Below are 19,252 nucleotides of genomic sequence, written 5' to 3'. Positions count from 1 at the left end.
AGAGAGAGGTTTATATTTCTTAAATGTTTCCATTTTCAACCAAATCAAAACAACGTACCATAATGAAGTTTTAATCTTTGAATGGCTGAGTATTAGGCACAACTCATCTGTGTTTATATATATATAGATATATATTTGTGTATAAGGAGTCAAGCTTGAGCTGATCGAATGCGTAAATGGGTGGAACTACAGGGGTTCTGGTAGAGGCCATGGCTCCCCCAAAGTGCAAACTTTTTTTTGTGTTATTTATATAATGTTTATAATGGTTTCTTTCATGAAAAAGAAGTGCCCACAAAATTTATGAAAAGTTGAGAATATTCAATTTCATTAAGTAGTAAGAGCATCTCCAACACACTATGCATATAACGCCTGTTAGCTAAAATGCCAATATAACTCACTTTTTCCAACTCCAACACGCTAGGTATATTGGCATTTTGCCTCAACTCAAATTTACTAGCTAAATGTAGCTAGCTTTCAAAGGTTAAAATGTTCCTAACCCTTATGTTCATTTCCCTCCAGCTTTATTGCTAATGCTGCATTACGTAGAGTGAGTAGTGTTTAGATGAATAGCTAAAATAAATCGCAGTGTTAAGAGTAGGAACTTGAAAAAAAGTAGGTAGGCAAAATAAAATGTATAATTTATGGTAATCTTTGAGTATGCAAAATGCCTACTAGTGTTGGGGATGCTCTAATCCTTTATCAAGTAGAATATTAATATCTTTTTTTTTTTGGATTGGCATTGAGGTGTTTGCATCAAAACCCGACTAATTTCCAGAGGTGCACAGGCCCTCGGCATAGAGTTTTTTGGAAGTGCAACATGGTTAATTCAAGGTTTTCCCCCAGTCCGAAGGTCCCGAGGAATTGTTAGCACCTAAAGGTTTCGATCCCTGAACTTTGGCGGAGTACACTCCCAACACCCAAGGCCTTGCCACTAGGCCTACATTATCCAATCACTTCTACAAGGAGATAAAAAAGGAAAAGATTTAAATTCTAAACTTCTTGTAGACAATGACGCTCAATCTCTTGTGAATTGCAAGAATGCATAATCTTTATGGTGCGCTATAGAAATTCAACTACACATATACACCCTCTTGCCGTCCAGTCCCCCAAGGAAAAATTCTTAGTTCGGCACACTGATGCTTATGTCTAGGTCTGGTCTGAACCCAATTTGGGCTAAGGGATTTCACCTATTGAACTGAGTGAAAAAAATGTGTTGAAGCCTGAAAAGAGAAGTCAGGTTGGGTTCAGTTTCCTAGGGTTCAACCTGATGGAGTTGCATCATGTGTCTGGGGATATTTGTTCAACCTGATGAACTGATCTCTAGAGATGAAATTTTGAATATTCTGCAGACTTTGTTTGTGTGTTTAGATTGGGTGACATTACCTAATCTTGCGAACCACATAGATGGTACGTTAGTTTAAAAGCTTTTGGTGAATTAATTTGAAACATGAATTTAATATGGAAATAAATCTCTAAAAGGAATTAGTAGAGGCCAATCTTAAAGATTGGGCGAAAGGGGGTGCTCGGTCATTGGCCTTCTTCGTCTTTCATGCCTAAACTCCTGAACCAAGACTTTTGGTTGTGACGAATCAGTGGCTTAAATCAAAATGGAGTTAGGGTTTTGTAGTTTCCTCATAAAAATTAGGTGGTGACTCCTATGTTTTGTGAATCGGTATTTGTTTGGCAATTGTGGGTGTATGATTTGGTCAATTGGATTTCCATAGTTCCTTGATAAATCAATAAAATGGAATCCATATTGTGATTGATTGCCAAATACTAACCTTCATGATTCACATTCTAAAAGGGTCAAATCCCACATGGGAAAAAGGCCCCAAAATGGTGTGGTACTCACAATGTGCTTCATAGCTGGGCACCTGGTGCACGAAATTGTTGCAACTAAATCATGTCAACATATTATTTTGGGGATCCCGTAATGAAGACTGGTGCATTTGAGATAAAACTACAACAAAGAGAAAGTGAGTGGAGTTAAATGATCCATGTAACACCCTGATTTTTAAGAGATCCGAATCTATTAATAATTAGTATTTTTGAGATGATTCGTTAATACACACACACAAACACACAGACACACACACACACACACACATATATAATCTAGTGGAATATGGATATACAACCGAAAACTTGAGAAATGAGAGACAAGATTAACATTTGAAAACCGCCCGTCAATATATATATATTCAGTCAATACATGAGTTACAACACAAGTGTCACATGCATCCTATATTCAAGCTCACTACATGACATGAATATATATTTTTTTGAACAACAACAAAATAGTATTATTTAAATAAAAGGTGAAAACAAGGGGAGGACAAGAAGTCCTCATACAAAGTCAAGAAATTGAAGCTAAAAACCGAAGAAACGAAAACTAAAACATAAAACAATCCACCACTAAGTGTGGCAAACTGTAGAAATTTAATGTATAAAGAGAAATGATTGTATTATTGATTGATATATTCATATGATATTCTGTCTATTACAAATGGTTCCTTATATAGATGTAGGTGTAGTGGATGGTGTGTAGTGGATGGTGATAGTGGTGTAGTGGGTTAGGTTTAGTGGAGTAGGTGAGGTGGTAGTGGTGTAGTGGGTTAGGTTTAGTGGAGTAGGTGAGGTGGTAGTGGTGGTAGGTGATGGTAAATTCTAACAGCCCCCCGCAAACTCAAGGAGGATAGAAACTAACCAACTTGAGTTTGAAGAGAGGAACAAAACAAGAAAATACATAAAAATAAAAGAGGATAAGAGACACTGTATGGTCGTGTCAGACCATTGGTGAAGACACTGGATGGTGGTGTCATAACGTTGTAGAGGACACTGTATGGGGGTGCCATAACCATGTAGAGGACACTGTATGGTGGTGTCATAACGGTGTAGAGGACACTGGATGGCGGTGTCAGACCGATGTAGAAGACAGTTTATGGGGTCATGTCAGACCGTTGTAGCAGACAATGTTGTGACAGTTGTGGTGACAGTTTACGGAGTCTTGCTGGACCCTTGTAGAAACTAACCGGAATCAATGTCGGGACAGTTTACAGAGTCTTGTCGGACCCATAAAGGAGCTAACCGGAATCAATGTCGGGACAGTTTACAGAGTCTTGTCGGACCCATAAAGGAGCTAACCGGAATCAATGTCGGGACAGTTTACAGAGTCTTGTCGGACCCATAAAGGAGCTAACCCATAAAGGAGCTAACCGGAATCAATGACTTAGAAAATATGAAGAAGTAGAACTCCGAAAATATGAGGAAGAAGGAATATATTTCTGTTATATTCAAAACTTCTTATCTTACAAGACCAAATGACACTCCTTATATAGGAGATATTACAAACATCATCATAACCCATTATATGCCACTTACATATTATATATTACCACTATCTACCACTATCATATTCTATACATGCCACTATCTACAACCAACACCACTATCATATTCTATACATACCACTATCTACCACCAACACCACTATCATATTCTATACATGCCACTATCTACCACCAACACCACTATCATATTATATGCATGAACACAATTTCCAGCACTCCCCCTCAAGCTGGTTTGAAGATATCTTCCATAGCCAGCTTGCTAGTCAGCTTATCAAATTGCTTCTTGTGTAGTCCCTTCGTTAGCACATCAGCTAATTGTTCACCTGTTGGAAGGTAGGTCATACAGATTATGCCAGCATTGATTTTCTCCTTGATGAAATGTTTATCCACTTCTATATGTTTTGTGCGATCATGTAGAACTGGATTATGAGCTATAGATATAGCTGCTTTGTTGTCACAATAGACCTTCATAGGTGTCGGGTGAGAAAGCTTTAATTCTTCAAGAATTCTTTTAATCCACATTACTTCACAGATTCCATGGGCAACAGCTCTGAACTCTGCTTCTGCACTACTTCTAGCTACCACATTCTGTTTTTTACTCCGCCATGTAACTAGGTTCCCACCTACAAAGGAGCAGTATCCGGATGTTGATCTCCTGTCTGTAACACTTCCTGCCCAGTCTGCATCTGTGTATACTTCAACTTGAAGATGTCCATGTTTCTTGAATAGTAAGCCTCTCCCTGGAGTTCCTTTCAAATATCTTAAGATCTTATAAACGGCCTCAAAGTGCTCTGCCCCTGGTGAGTGCATGAACTGACTTACCATGCTGACTGCAAAGGCAATATCAGGCCGCGTATGAGACAAGTAAATCAATTTCCCTACAAGTCGCTGATATTGTTCTCTCTCTTTGACTTCTTCAGCCTTAGCAGCTTGTAACTTCAAGTTAGGCTCGATCGGAGTCTCCGCCATCTTACAACCAAGCATACCTGTTTCTCCAAGGAGATCAAGAACATATTTTCTCTGATTAACGAATATACCTTCCTTGGATCTTGCAAATTCCATTCCGAGGAAATACTTGAGGGCTCCCAGATCCTATGTGAAATTCTTTTGCGAGTTTCTCTTTGAGGGCTGCTAACTCTGCTTCATCATTACCAGTTAAAATGATGTCATCAACATAAACAATCAAAATTGCAATTTTACTGTTTTTTGAATGTTTATAAAATATTGTGTGATCTGCTTGACTCTGCGAAAAGCCACAACTGATAACTGCCTTCCCAAAGCGTTCAAACCACGCTCTTGGTGATTGTTTGAGTCCGTATAATGACTTGTTCAATCTGCATACTCTGTCACTTCCAAGTCTCTGCTCAAATCCCGGCGGTAGGCTCATGAACACCTCCTCTTCAAGATCACCATTGAGAAATGCATTTTTAATGTCAAGTTGATGTAGAGGCCAATCTGAATTTACTGCAAGAGATAACAGTACTCTGATGGAATTTATTTTAGCAACAGGAGCAAACGTCTCCTGATAGTCGATCCCATAAGTTTGAGTGAAGCCTTTAGCTACCAGTCTCGCCTTGTATCTCTCAACGCTTCCATCTGCGTTACATTTTATCGTAAACACCCATTTACACCCAACTGTTTTCTTGTCTTTGGGTAGATCAACTATCTCCCAAGTACCACTTCTCCTTAAAGCATTCATCTCCTCCATGACTGCTAATTTCCAATTCGGATCATCCAATGCTTCCTGTATATTCCTTGGAACAAACAAGTGTGAAATCCTAGATGTGAAAGCTCTATGGTTTTTAGACAGTCTTTGATAGGAGAGGTAATTTGCAATAGGATGTTTAATGCAATTTCGGACACCTTTCCTAATTGCTATAGGTACATCAAGGTCGGAAATAGAAGGAATAGGATTACCTAAAATTTCGATGCCAGAACTCGGGTGGACATTCGAGTCATTAGGATGGACGTTTGGGTCATTATTCCTCAGATGAAATCGCTTCCTAGTATAAACCTGAAGCTCAGGATTTAGATCATTTTGTAGTACTTCTCCCCCTAAACAAGAATCTTCTTGACTAGGCACCATAGAACTTGGTTCTCCTAAGTGATCATTATCAGACAGATGTGGTTTTTGTGTAGGATAAATGACATTGGGGAGCGGGATAGAAATATCCCAAAAACGGTCTTCTACTCCACTTGTCTCCCCCTGAAGAGAAGTGTTGGGGAAATAGGATTTTGTTTCCACAAATGACACATCCATACTCACATGAAATTTCTTGTTTTGAGGATCGAAGCACTTATACCCCTTTTTGTTTGAGGAATAACCCAAAAAAACACATTTTATAGCACGGGGGTCAAGTTTTGAACGAAATTGATTGGGAATATGAACATAGGCAGTACATCCAAAAACTTTGGCGGGTAAATCAGAAAACAACCTCGTGTCAGGAAAAAAAGTTTTGAGACAATCAAAAGGTGTTTTGTATGTTAACACCTTTGTAGGCATCCTGTTTATCAAATAAGAGGCTGTTAAAATTGCTTCACCCCATAAATATTTAGGAACATGCATGTAAAACATTATAGCACGTGCTACTTCAAGTAGATGTTTATTTTTTCGTTCTGCAATGCCATTTTGTTGAGGGGTATCCCGACATGTAGATTGATGAAAAATTCCCTTTTTTTCCAAAAACTCACCCAACTGCTCATTGAAATATTCTGTTCCATTATCAGAATGTAAAATACCAATTTTGGTTTGAAATTGGTTTTCAATCATATTGTAAAAATTTGTGAATAAATTTTTCACGTCAGATTTTTTATTCATCAAATAAATCCAACATAAGCGGGTATGGTCATCAATAAATGTAACAAACCATCTTTTACCAGAAAGAGTAGTGATTTTAGAAGGGCCCCAAACATCACTATGAATCAAATAAAAAGGTTTTGAAGCCTGGTAAGGTTTTGGCAAATAAGTAGAGCGATGAAATTTTGCAAAAATGCAACTTTCACAATGAAAAGAAGAACAATCAATCCCTTTAAATAATTCTGGAAATAAATGTTTCAGATAAAGAAAACTAGGATGTCCTAGCCTATAGTGCCATAGCATTATTTTTTCTCGAACAGAGATTGAACTGGTACTATTAAAGCTCTGAGCTTTTTTATTACTAACAGGTACTTCATCAAAGTAGTAAAGACCTTCAAGCATCCTAGCACGCCCAATCATCATCCCCGAGTTCTGGTCCTGAAATTCACAATGGGATTCAAAAAATGTAACACGACAATTAGAATCCTTAGATAGTTTACTGACAGACAAAAGGTTACAGGCTAAGTTGGGGACGTGAAGAACAGCATTGAGATTAATTTTCTCAGTTAGTTTAATAAATCCTTTTCCTGCAATAGGTGAAAAACTACCATCGGCTATTCTGATTTTGTCATGACCAGAACAAGGGAAATAGGTACTAAATAAATGGGAAAAACTAGTCATGTGATCGGAGGCACCGGAATCTATGATCCACGGAGAGAAGTTTAGGCAAGAGAAGGCTTTAGGATTTCTACCTGTTTGTGCCAACAAAACACTAGGAGTACCGGTTGAGGAGTTGGATTTTATCAGCTTTAAGAGTTGATCAATCTGCTCTTTGTTGAAGGGACCTGAATCGGCTTCATTAGCGGTAGGAAAGCCACGATTCTTCTCTCCTTGTTTGCTGCTTTTCCAGTTGACAGGTTTGCCATGAATCTTCCAACACGTTTCGCGTGTATGGCGAGGCTTGTTGCAAAAATCACACCAGACCCGTGGCTTATCATCAAACCTGCGCTGGTAATTTGCAGCCTTGTTGGCCGCAGTATCGCTAATTAATGCAGAAATTTCAATTGATTCACCATTACCTTTTTTCTTAAGCATGACGCTCCTTCGGCTCTCTTCCCTTCTGACTTCGGCAAATACTTCGCCAATGGATGGGAGAGGAGGTCTGCCAATAATTCTTCCTCGCACTTCATCGAACTCAATGTTGAGGCCGGCAAGAAACTTGTAAATACGGCTGTCTTCCACAGTTTTCTTGTGGTGGTTGCAGTCGTCAACCGATTTCCATTCGTATGTGTTGAAGATGTCAAGATCCTGCCACAACCTTTTCAACGAATTGAAATATTTGGTGACGGAATCATCTCCTTGACGAATCTCTCCCAACTTCAAAGTTAATTCGAAAACTTGAGATTGATTTCCTAGGTCAGAATACATCTGACTAACATTATCCCACAATTCTTGTGCAGTAGTATAGCACATGTAATTAGAGCTTATATCCTCCTCCATGGAATTGACCAACCATGTCATAACCATGGAGTTTTCAGCGTCCCAATTGTCGAACTGCGGATCATTAACAGCAGGAGCCTTCTTGTCACCAGTGATGTAACCGATCTTTCCTTGCCCACGGATATACATCCGGACAGATTGTGACCAGCGGAGAAAATTATCACCATTTAGGCGGATGGTGGTGATTTGGACAGAGTGAGAGTTGGACGTTTTCACCGGAATGGCAGCGGCAGGGGTTGAAGTGGTTCCGGACGTGACTTCCGACATGGCTATGACGGTTTTAGGGCTGCTGTGTTTTTTGTTGCTCTGATACCAACTTAGAAAATATGAAGAAGTAGAACTCCGAAAATATGAGGAAGAAGGAATATATTTCTGTTATATTCAAAACTTCTTATCTTACAAGACCAAATGACACTCCTTATATAGGAGATATTACAAACATCATCATAACCCATTATATGCCACTTACATATTATATATTACCACTATCTACCACTATCATATTCTATACATGCCACTATCTACAACCAACACCACTATCATATTCTATACATACCACTATCTACCACCAACACCACTATCATATTCTATACATGCCACTATCTACCACCAACACCACTATCATATTATATGCATGAACACAATTTCCAGCACAATGTCGGGACAGTTTACAGAGTCTTGTCGGACCCATAAAGGAGCTAACCGGAATCAATGTCGGGACAGTTTACAGAGTCTTGTCGGACCCTTAAAAAGTCGCACCCTCAAAAGGTGTGCCCAATTTTTCAAAAGGCGTACCATCAAAAGGCGTGCCCAATCCATAAAAAGGTGTGCCGGACATGATGATGGCGAGGCACGTGAGTGCCTTGGTTGGCGCGCCCGTTTGTCGTCTGTCGGCAAGTGGCGCGCGATGCGCGGATCGGCCCTGGCTATTTAAACTAAGGTTGAGGCAGAGGCTGAGGCAGACAAAAAACTTCTGAAAATCCTCTGAAAAAACGCTTCCTTTGCTGAGAGAGAAACTCTGTAATACTCTGTAACGAGAGATATTCTGTAACACTCTGTTGCCCAGAAAATGACCTCGTCTTCCCGGAGTCTGCTCACCCTCTTTCCCGACCTTAACGAGTCAACAAGAGAGAGAACTGGAGCGGTGGCACTGGAACCTCAACCGAGTGCCCCGGAGTTTACTCCGCTGAACTTTCCGATGCGGTCTGTGGAGCAAAGAATGGCAGTGCAGTCGGATGTGGAAGCCAATCAGTATACATTAAAGTCATGTGTGGAAACCATGACTGCGGTTACAAACTTGTCGAACCGGCTGCAGAGTAGGGCAAATGAGGTGCAGCAGTTAAACTCCCAGCTGGCTCTGCTCCAACGCATGTATAAGGATGCGCGAGCAGAGATAAGTGTGCTAAAGGCGGAAAATAAGGAGCTGAAGCGGAAGGCCACCGTGATGTTCCGGTTTGGAGGTCCGCCATATGCTGCAGTGGAGGAGCAGGGAGTAGTGATCATGCCCAGAGGAGTGGGAAACACGGAGGCAACACCGGCAAGGGCCGCCCAGGACGGAGGCAAGAAGAAGAGACCGGCGGCAGAGTAGAGAAGAAAAATCCCAACTGTGAATGTGGTTGTTTGTTTGTTTGTTTGTTTTTTTTTTTTTTTTTTTTTTTTTGTAAAATTGTGATCGGGGTTGATCCCTGAGATGAATAAAATATGGTTTGGTGTGCAAAGCTAGATGGTATGAATGGAATTGGAAAAAGAGTAAAAATAATGTGAAAGAAAAATAAAGAAAGAAATAATAAAAATATATTTGAAATCAAAAAAGGAAAGATGGGGGAAAGAAGGAAAGTGGTGTGGAGAAAATAAATAAAAATAAGGGAGTTTGAAATCAAACGGAGGAGAGAGGATGATGTTTTTTTTTTTTTTTTTTTTTTTAATATATAATAAAAAGAGATATATAGATATATATATATATAAAATAAAGAAAATGGGGAACAAGGAGTGTACCAATTAAGCTTTAGAATAAAAAAAAAAAAAAGTTTGGGTGGTGGATGCAATGTGCTGATGGTGTTGGGTGGAAAATAGTTTAAAATGGAAAAGTATATATAGAATTAGAAGAAGAATAGTGAAGTGGGTACAATGTGCTGATGGTGTTGGGTGGAAAATAGTTTAAAATGGAAAAGTATATATAGAATTAGAAGAAGAATAGTGAAGTGGGTGGACCCAGGAGGTTCAATGCATGTGCTGAAGTATTTATTTATTTTATTTGGCTTCGGTAGAGTGGATCACATGGGTGAGGAATGATAATAAAAACAAAGGGGTTATTACCGAGGGAGGGCCATGTATAGTGCAAAATCCACCACTGGAGTAACAAATCAAGCTTCCTCTCCATTGGAAGAGATATATATGTAGTGAAATCATATCCTGAAAGGTTGGTTTCCAAAGCTGAACTGGTCTGTCTTCACTTTCTTCAACTTTGTCTTCTTCGTTGCAATTTCTTGGAATGGATTTGGTCCACCAAATTCTATCTGGGAGCACCTCACCTTCTTCCTTTTTCCCTTGTCGTATTCTTCATCCCATTCATCGCCTATGTACCCAATGCTAGCAGCATCTACACCACTTGATCCTGTAATCCGAGATGAGGGCAGTTCAATCCCATTCATAAGAAAGCTCTCACAGCTTGTACAAATTTTCAACTACAGAGGTTTAGAGGAGACAATTATTGCACGTTGGGTTGCTGAGAAGCCTCAGGAGGATGCAACAGATGTCAACAAGGAGAACACTGCAAATGAGGCTGGAGGAAAAGAACCTGAGGATAAGGAGATGACACTTGAAGAGTATGAGAAGGTGCTGGAAGAGAAGAGGAAAGCGAAGGTATGTGTAGAGAATTTTAGTGGATTAGGTTGAGGTCCGGCGGACGGCTAAGGTGAGGTTGCCGCCCGCCGATGAAGCGAAAAATATTAGGTTCTAAACCCGCTCTGATACCATGTAGAAATTTAATGTATAAAGAGAAATGATTGTATTATTGATTGATATATTCATATGATATTCTGTCTATTACAAATGGTTCCTTATATAGATGTAGGTGTAGTGGATGGTGTGTAGTGGATGGTGATAGTGGTGTAGTGGGTTAGGTTTAGTGGAGTAGGTGAGGTGGTAGTGGTGTAGTGGGTTAGGTTTAGTGGAGTAGGTGAGGTGGTAGTGGTGGTAGGTGATGGTAAATTCTAACACAAACAATAGCCCAATCCCTAGAGATCAAAAATAGGGGTATGTCCTTGAAAGTGGGAGACACACAAGCCCAAACTGAGGCCACATGCCTCTTCCTATCCCACATAGCTTCCTTTTTTGATTCCTTCTCATTAACAATGCTTTCATTTCTTTCCAACCAAATGGTCCAAAAAATGGCAAAGACAATGCAAGACCACAATGTTTTGGCCTTCCACTACAAATGTTTGAATTCAAAAGAATGTGCCCTAAGGGCTTACATATATCAAGGGCCTTAACCTATTACAATAAAATGGAGGTTCATCTCATTACAAAACAAGCTCTAGGCTTTACAAAATAAACAAAACAAAATGAGCTTGTCACTCCCACAATCCTCTAGCCATTATCTCGGCGGAGGCAATCCATCAATACTTGGAAATGGTTTTCCACGAAGGGATGGTCACCAAGCCCAATAGAGACAATCTCAACTAAATAAATAATTATTGAGTATACATTGATCATGGATGCCAATACACATGCCGTTTCATGATAAAATAATTTTCAAAACATGAGATTTTCCAAACAACTTTCCAATTACTCAACTTTCATGAATTCAAAAGAGAATTCAACAATTAGAAAACACGGTGAATCCCTAAGTATCTGTCAGTAGTCTATCTAAGAACCACCAAAAACTATCCTCATTTTACCGTTTGCTAACCGGAAGAAAATGGGTACATACTTTGCGCGGGCTTCCGGTCTTTCACCGAGGACCTCAAGCCATCTTACATCAACATTTCAAATCATTTTATACGCTATCCGGATTCACCCACCATTATTTATTAATTCCAACAACATTTCAATAAACATGACAAAATCATGACTTGTTCAATGCGTGATGCTCGATGATAAAATGAGATGCTCAATGCATGATTTTCCAAATGGTTTCAAATATCATAAATCATCAATCAATTCCACAACACAACAATGCAACTCTTCACCGATTACCCCAAACAATTATCTCTAATTGTATCTCAATATATATCACAACCTCATGGCCATTTTCAATTCATCAAAAGAAGTATCAATTCCACAATTTCATCAACTTTCAATTTCTAATATTTTGAAAAATTTGGGGCTTTTGCCTTTTTGAAATGAATTTAACAAATTCATGCACAAAGCTAGTTTATTGAAAGGAAATTTCTAGAAAGTTTAGGATTATACACAAAAACCCTAATTTTGATACAATAATTATACAAAAATCTCTACATTTTTCATAATCTCATAACTAATCAAAGTGGCTGTTTGTTGCAGTTTCTATAAGTTGATTATAGCTTATTTTAATTTGGGAGTTTGTGCTAGACTATTTGGTGCCATTTCTGTCTACAGTTTATTAGGTAGAAATAGCTTAAATAAGAGGGATTCAGAGTGTGAAGCAAATATATGATGACATATTTATATTTTTGGATTGATAATACACCTCGGGTTGGTGATACACATATATTCATTCTTGTAATTATGTTGACAGCCTTTTTTTTCCTTGCCTTTTTCGTCTTAGACTAAATACATTAAAAAGTTGAATGACAAAACTCTTCTGTTTCTTACATGCTCTTTCTGTTTGCAGTCGAGAAACAGGTGCTTTAAATCGGATTATTGATCGTGGTAGCCGTGCAATAAACTTCATCCTTTCTTCCATGGTATTCAATGTTGTACCCACCATCTTAGAGGTGCGACTCTATAACCTTTATTGTTTCAACTGGCATAATGGTTTAACCAATATGCAGTTGTCTGTGGGCTGCTTGCAATGACCACTTGAGGATTCACTGACATGGGTTTTTTGAATAAATTATTCATTTTTTAATCACTGGGCCATAATTTGCTTGGATCATATACATGCCTTTGCTTTTTGGTCTCTGAATGCAATTTTGTCAGATTTAACGTGTATCCTTCCAGATATCTATGGTATCAGGTATACTGGCATACAAATTTGGAGCACCATTTGCGTTGATCACTTCCCTATCAGTTGCTGCATATGTTATTTTCACATTGATCATAACACAGGTTATCCACTGCACATTCTTATTCTTCTTTTATTTATTATATTGTATGGTAGACTAATTTATTTTTGGTGAGTTAAGGAGCGTGCTTTGTTTCCTTTATCTTATGGTAGTCTCCTTATAATTGTTTCATCCACTGGCAACTGCGTATTCTGATATAGATGTTCACTGCACAACTCAGTTGTGTCATTTTACTTTTTATAGAGCCACAGAAGTTGTTCTGACTTAATATTTGTTTGGGCCAAACCTGCTTCCTCGTCTACTTTTTGATTCTCTTAAGCAGACGAAATTTATGCAATTGTTTTTTGTTCTACTTAAGTGTCACCCTTCAATTGTGTTTTGTAGTGGAGGACTAAGTTTAGGAAGGCCATGAACAAAGCTGATAATGATGCAAGTACGAGGGCAATAGATTCACTTATCAATTATGAGGTGAAGTATTAATTTATCTTTCTTGTATATCTTTCTTTTAATGCATACTAGATTCCTTATTTTTCTTGCCCTAGCCTTTCTTGTTGGTGATCTTTTCTCACCTAATGTCGTTACATATGCAGACCGTCAAATATTTCAACAACGAGGCTTATGAAGTTGAAAAATATGATGAGTTCTTAAAGAGTAAGTTGTTTGGTTGTTATAGAAGTTATTCACATATGATTGAACTAAAGATACAACTGAAGATAGAGCTGACTAAAAAATTGCATTACTCAGTCGACCTTGAGTGGTTGGGAGAAGGACCTGTTACAGTAGCTGTAGTTGTTGTCTAATGCATATATGCTGATATATCTTAACGTCATCAAATTGAGTGGATTTTGCTGCTTATACTTGTACCACCTTATAAAATATGTGCAACGATGGTCTGGATATATACAATATAACATCATTGCAAATTGCAATGGTGGTTTGGGGCACGTAGTGCCCCCCTTGCTATAGTTTTCTGGATTTTGTAGTGGTTTATGAATCCATTTTGTTCAGTATTATTGTAATTTAAGTGCCCAATTTGATTTTTATTTCCAAATAGAGTACAGTTAATTGATTCATGATGATAATTCTATCTTTCAGGGTATGAAGATGCTGCATTAAAAACGCAACGTAGCCTTGCTTTCTTGAATTTTGGCCAAAATGTAACATTTAGCGTAGCTCTATCAGCAGCTATGGTGTTGTGTTCCAATGGGATTATGACTGGCCAGATGACAGTTGGTGATTTGGTAAAATTCCTACTTAATATGTTTACTGATTAAATTTTTGTATGTTTGAAATGATGATTCACATAAATTATCCTCGGAATGTAGGTTATGGTAAATGGGCTCCTGTTCCAGCTGTCTCTTCCGCTCAACTTCCTTGGCAGTGTATATCGTGAGACTATACAAAGTCTTATTGACATGAAGTCCATGTTTCAGTTACTAGAGGTATTTAGCCGCTTCTTATGTCTCTCTCAGTTTCAGATTCAATAGGTCCTGTTTACTTTGTGTGTGACATGAATCTTGGGTCTTTGCAGGTCTAGCCTGCATTTGTATTCATGTACTATTGGAATTTTAATATTAAAAAATGGTGATAGGTTTCATAAAGGAATTATGTTGTTTTTTGCTTGGTAGCTTTTTTTCATTTTAAATTTTTTTTTTTCTCTATACATGATACACCTTTTTTGATGTCACTCTAAAAAGTTAATAATTAACAAGACAAAATTTGAATAAAAGAAATGTGTAAATTGTATGGTGTTGACACAAAATGTCTCATATTTTGGGTTTTCCCAAAATATCCCTGTAATTGTTGTTTATGTAAAAATTAAATTTAGAGGAGGACAAGACTTGAAAAATGAGATCACAGGTTTGGCAAAGAAAGCCCTTACCACTTGAGTCACACATACTATGTATGCATTTTTCTTGGTAATTCTTTTTATATTACTATTTTTTTTTTTTTTTGAATTTTTGCAGACCAATAGTTATTGTAATCTGGTTCCCTCTCCTTCTCTCTTTAAGAGTGTTAAATGGAAAGGTAACAAAAAAAGGATACTTGCAAAAAAAAGGTTAACAAAAATGAACAAATGATGTTCTCTTTTGTATGGTGTTTCTGTTTAGTGACTTCTTACCATCTTCAAGTTAAGTTGCATGATATTTTTTTTTTTCTTTAAACAATTAATGAGATGCAAATAAATAACCTTGGTGGAGGAGACAAGTGCAAAGTGCCCAATGCCAAAGAACTTAAATTGCCAATACTAGATACTATTTTAGTCATGCAGTCTGGCCAACGCCTTTCAAAATCTGTTGGTGCCAAACAAGAAGTACTAGATGCCTGGGAACTTCTTAGGGGACAACAATTTCAGTATGCTACTCTGTAATAGCACTACAAAGAACGCCGGGAAGTCCAAGACAAATATTAGAATTAATGTATAGGAAAAGAGAGAGAGAATAAATTGATTGTATTATTGATTGATCTCTTGATATGTTACAATGATTCCTATAAATAGAAGAGTAGGTGGTAGTAGGTGGTAGGTGGAGTAGGTGAAGTGGAGGTGGTAGTGGTGTAGTGGGTTAGGTTTAGTGGAGTAGGTGATGTGGTAGTGGTGTAGTGGGTTAGGTTTAGTGGAGTAGGTGAAGTGGAGGTGATAGTGGTGTAGTGGGTTAGGTTTAGTGGAGTAGGTGAGGTGGTAGTGGTGTAGTGGGTGGATTTTAACAGCCCCCCGCAAACTCAAGGGGGATAGGAACTAACCAACTTGAGTTTGGAGAGAGTAACAAAACAAGAAAATACATAAAAATAAAAGAGGATAGGAGACACTGTATGGTCGTGTCAGACCATTGGTGAAGACACTGGATGGTGGTGTCATAACGTTGTAGAGGACACTGTATGGGGGTGTCATAACGTTGTAGAGGACACTGTATGGTGGTGTCATAACGGTGTAGAGGACACTGGATGACGGTGTCAGACCGATGTAGAAGACAGTTTATGGGGTCATGTCGGACCGTTGTAGCAGACAATGTTGTGACAGTTGTTGTGACAGTTTACAGAGTCTTGCTGGACCCTTGTAGAAACTAACCGGAATCAATGTCGGGACAGTTTACAGAGTCTTGTCGGACCCATGAAGGAGCTAACCGGAATCAATGTCGGGACAGTTTACAGAGTCTTGTCGGACCCTTAAAAAGTCGCACCCTCAAAAGGTGTGCCCAATCTTTCAAAAGGCGTGCCATCAAAAAGGCGTGCCCAATCCATAAAAAGACGTGCCATCAAAATGCGTGCCCATAAAAGGCGTGCCATCAAAAGTTGCGCCCTCAAAAGGCGCGCCCACTTCATCAAAAGTCGTGCCCGACAGAAAGCGTCGAGCCATCAAAAGGTGAGCCGGAGACGCGGCGAGGCACGTGAGCGACAGAGCGGCGTGTCGGCCGTGTCGTCTGTGTCAATATAAACCAATGCGGAGGCGGAGGAAACCAAACCAGACTGAAACCTCTGAACTTGTTATTCTGAAACAATCTGTAAATACTCTGTATCCAACCCTTCTCGGAAACACTCAGCAACCCAAAAAACATGGCCTCTTCTTCCCGTTCAGCTACCCAGAATATGGCCTCTTCATCCCGAGGTCTACTCACTCTCTTTCCCGACCTCAATGAGTCAACAAGAGAGAGAACTGGTGCGGTGGCCAGTGAACCTCAACCAAACACCTCTGTGTTTGCTCCGTTGAACTTTCCGATGCGGTCGGTGGAGCAAAAAATGGCGGTGCAAACTGATATTGAGGCCAATCAGTATACTCTGAAGTCATGTGTGGAAACCATGACTGCGGTCACAAACTTGTCGCACCGGCTGCAGAGCAGGACAAATGAGGTGCAACAGTTAAACTCCCAGCTGGCTCTGCTCCAACGCATGTATAAGGATGCGCGAGCAGAGATAAGTGTGCTAAAGGCAGAAAACAAGGAGCTGAAGCGGAAGGCCACCGTGATGTTTCGATTTGGAGGTCCACCATATGCTGTAGTGGAGGAGCAGGGAGGAGGCAACTTGCTTGGTGGTCTAGGAAGCACGGAGGCAATACCGTCAAGGGCCGGCCAAGACGGAGGCAAGAAGAAGAGACCAGCGGCAGAGTAGAGAAGAAAAATGCCACTGTTCCGATTTGTGTTGGTTTTGTTTTGTTTTGTGTTTTGTGTTTTTTTTTTTGGGTGTAAAATGGTGATCGGGGTGAGCCCCGACATGAATAAAATGAGTTTGGTGTGCAGTTCGTCTTCTTCCCCTTTTTTTTTTTTTTTTTTTGTGCAAAAAAAAAAATAAGGGAAAAAAAGATGAAAAAATAAAGTGAAAGAAAAAGAAAAAGAAAAAAAGAAAGAAATAATAAGAAGATATGTGAAATCAAAACGAGAGAGTGAGGGAAAAAAAAATTGGTTCACGTGAGTTTCTTGGCCCACGGTTTTGGTGAAAACCTGCAATGGGTTTGGTATTTTTTTATTTTTTTTATTTTTATTTTTTGATAAAATAAAATAAATAAAGGTAAAGTGGGGTAAAGTAGGGGTAGCGTGAATCAGCATGCGTTTTAAAAAGTGAGGAGGTATGAATTAGAGTGGGTATGGATTTGTAAAAAATAATAATAAAATAAATGAGTGGAGAAGGTTGGCCCATGCACAATTAAACTATGATCAAAATTAAGGCAATGAGGATACCAAGAACTATAAGCTTTATCTTCATATTCTGTAACCACATTTTCCTCCTCATTTGGGTACCCTGGGTCCTGAAGTCTTGTGCCTGAGAGCGAAGGTTCTCTGTTTTATCCACTAGAAGCTCAATCTTCTCTCCACGATCCAAAACCTTCTCAATATTTTCCATCATCACTCCTTTGACTTCTGAAACCTGAGCCTTTACTTTGGAAAGCTTGCTGATCTCCTCTGGATGATCCACACAGTACTGTATCTGCTCCTTAAGTTTGGGTCCAAACTCCCTATTCAGGCTATTAGCAGCAGCAGTTGCAGCTTTTCGACCACCATATCTCTTGGTGAAATCCTCCTTAACTCGTTCAAGAAATGCCATTGGAATCTGTCTGCCAGCAGATTCCACAACGACGACACAATAAGTGAAGCCGTCTTCGACGAGATAGTTGAAGGTGTGGCCATCGCAGTTGTAGGTGAACTTGTTGTTGGAGGAAGGGAGTTTCTGGAGGCACTGAGAAGCGATGCTCGTGAAATTTCCAGTGAATTCGGTGAATTCGGCGAGAACCACTGTTCCTCTAGCCACGAAGCTGTAGATCAAAGACTGTTGCCCCATCTCTCTCACACTCAAAACCCTAAAACTTAGAGAGACAAAGGGGTAGAGAGATAAACGGACGGAGAAATTTGTAGAGAGAGAAAGTGATGTGCCGAGAGGGAGAGGGAGGTTTGAATTGGTTGAGCTCCGGCGGGCGGTCAAGGCAAGGTTGCCGCCCGCCGGAAGGCGAAGAACACCAAGATCTTTAACCTTGCTCTGATACCATGTTAGAATTAATGTATAGGAAAAGAGAGAGAGAAACAAATATTAGAATTAATGTTTAGGAAAAGAGAGAGAGAATAAATTGATTGTATTATTGATTGATCTCTTGATATGTTACAATGATTCCTATATATAGAAGAGTAGGTGGTAGTAGGTGGTAGGTGGAGTAGGTGAAGTGGAGGTGGTAGTGGTGTAGTGGGTTAGGTTTAGTGGAGTAGGTGATGTGGTAGTGGTGTAGTGGGTTAGGTTTAGTGGAGTAGGTGAAGTGGAGGTGATAGTGGTGTAGTGGGTTAGGTTTAGTGGAGTAGGTGAGGTGGTAGTGGTGTAGTGGGTGGATTTTAACAGAAACCAACAACCAGGGACCGGATTAAGGAGGATATAAAGAATGGATGATCTAAAGAGTAAAGATACCTCCAACCTGCAGTATAGGGAAAACCTGTTGACTATAATTAAGGCCTCGTTTGGGAACATGCTATTTTAGTAATTTTTTAGCTTTTTGGCTAAAATATGAGAAAAAAAAAAACTAATATGTTTGAAATGACTTTTTGGTTTTTTACGAAAAGATATGCAAAAAGTAAAGAGAAAAGGGAATCTTTGATTTTTTGGTATAAGTTATAGGCTTTTTGACTTTTTTAATAACTTTTTGACTTTTAGACTAAAACACTGACATGCCAAACGAGGCCTAAGTCAGCTGTTGGTGAGAAATCTATCCAAGTGAATAGTCCCAATCATTCTTAGTTATACAGAACATTTGGAGCACTGGTACAGTGGTACTTCCACTTGGGAATGAACTGTCAACTATTGGATGCAAGGTTTAATTTTTACTTGACAGAGAATGAATTCCTCCAGTCCTGCAATTACCAATGTTTTATTATCCACATCACCACCCATGTTATTATTATCAAGTAAATTGCGTTCAATGACAATTA

General features: G+C 39.1%; 1 protein-coding gene and 1 pseudogene across 3 annotated transcripts in view; one reads left to right on the top strand and one right to left on the bottom strand.

The window, feature by feature from the left end:
• Positions 1 to 19,252, top strand: part of ABCB25 (ABC transporter of the mitochondrion 3) — a 41,326-nt gene that overhangs the window by 11,685 nt on the left and 10,389 nt on the right. For both annotated transcript variants that reach the window (XR_014364160.1, XM_028229795.2), the window contains exons 6-11: positions 12,461 to 12,563; positions 12,790 to 12,897; positions 13,239 to 13,322; positions 13,445 to 13,505; positions 13,950 to 14,095; positions 14,180 to 14,296. Coding sequence is in view for 1 of the 2 variants with exons in the window: in XM_028229795.2 (XP_028085596.2) it covers positions 12,461 to 12,563; positions 12,790 to 12,897; positions 13,239 to 13,322; positions 13,445 to 13,505; positions 13,950 to 14,095; positions 14,180 to 14,296 (619 nt within the window). In the remaining variant the exon portion in view is untranslated. The remainder of the gene's footprint in view (positions 1 to 12,460; positions 12,564 to 12,789; positions 12,898 to 13,238; positions 13,323 to 13,444; positions 13,506 to 13,949; positions 14,096 to 14,179; positions 14,297 to 19,252) is intronic.
• LOC145822617 (vesicle-associated membrane protein 721 pseudogene) lies at positions 17,305 to 18,662 on the bottom strand (annotated as a pseudogene). Its single transcript, XR_014364161.1, has one exon. The product of XR_014364161.1 is annotated as a vesicle-associated membrane protein 721 pseudogene (transcript).

This window comes from Camellia sinensis, chromosome 3, assembly GCF_055761805.1.
Source record: "Camellia sinensis isolate YWXY chromosome 3, ASM5576180v1, whole genome shotgun sequence".
Taxonomy (NCBI): Eukaryota; Viridiplantae; Streptophyta; class Magnoliopsida; order Ericales; family Theaceae; genus Camellia; species Camellia sinensis.
This window is presented reverse-complemented; position numbering and strand designations above follow the sequence as displayed.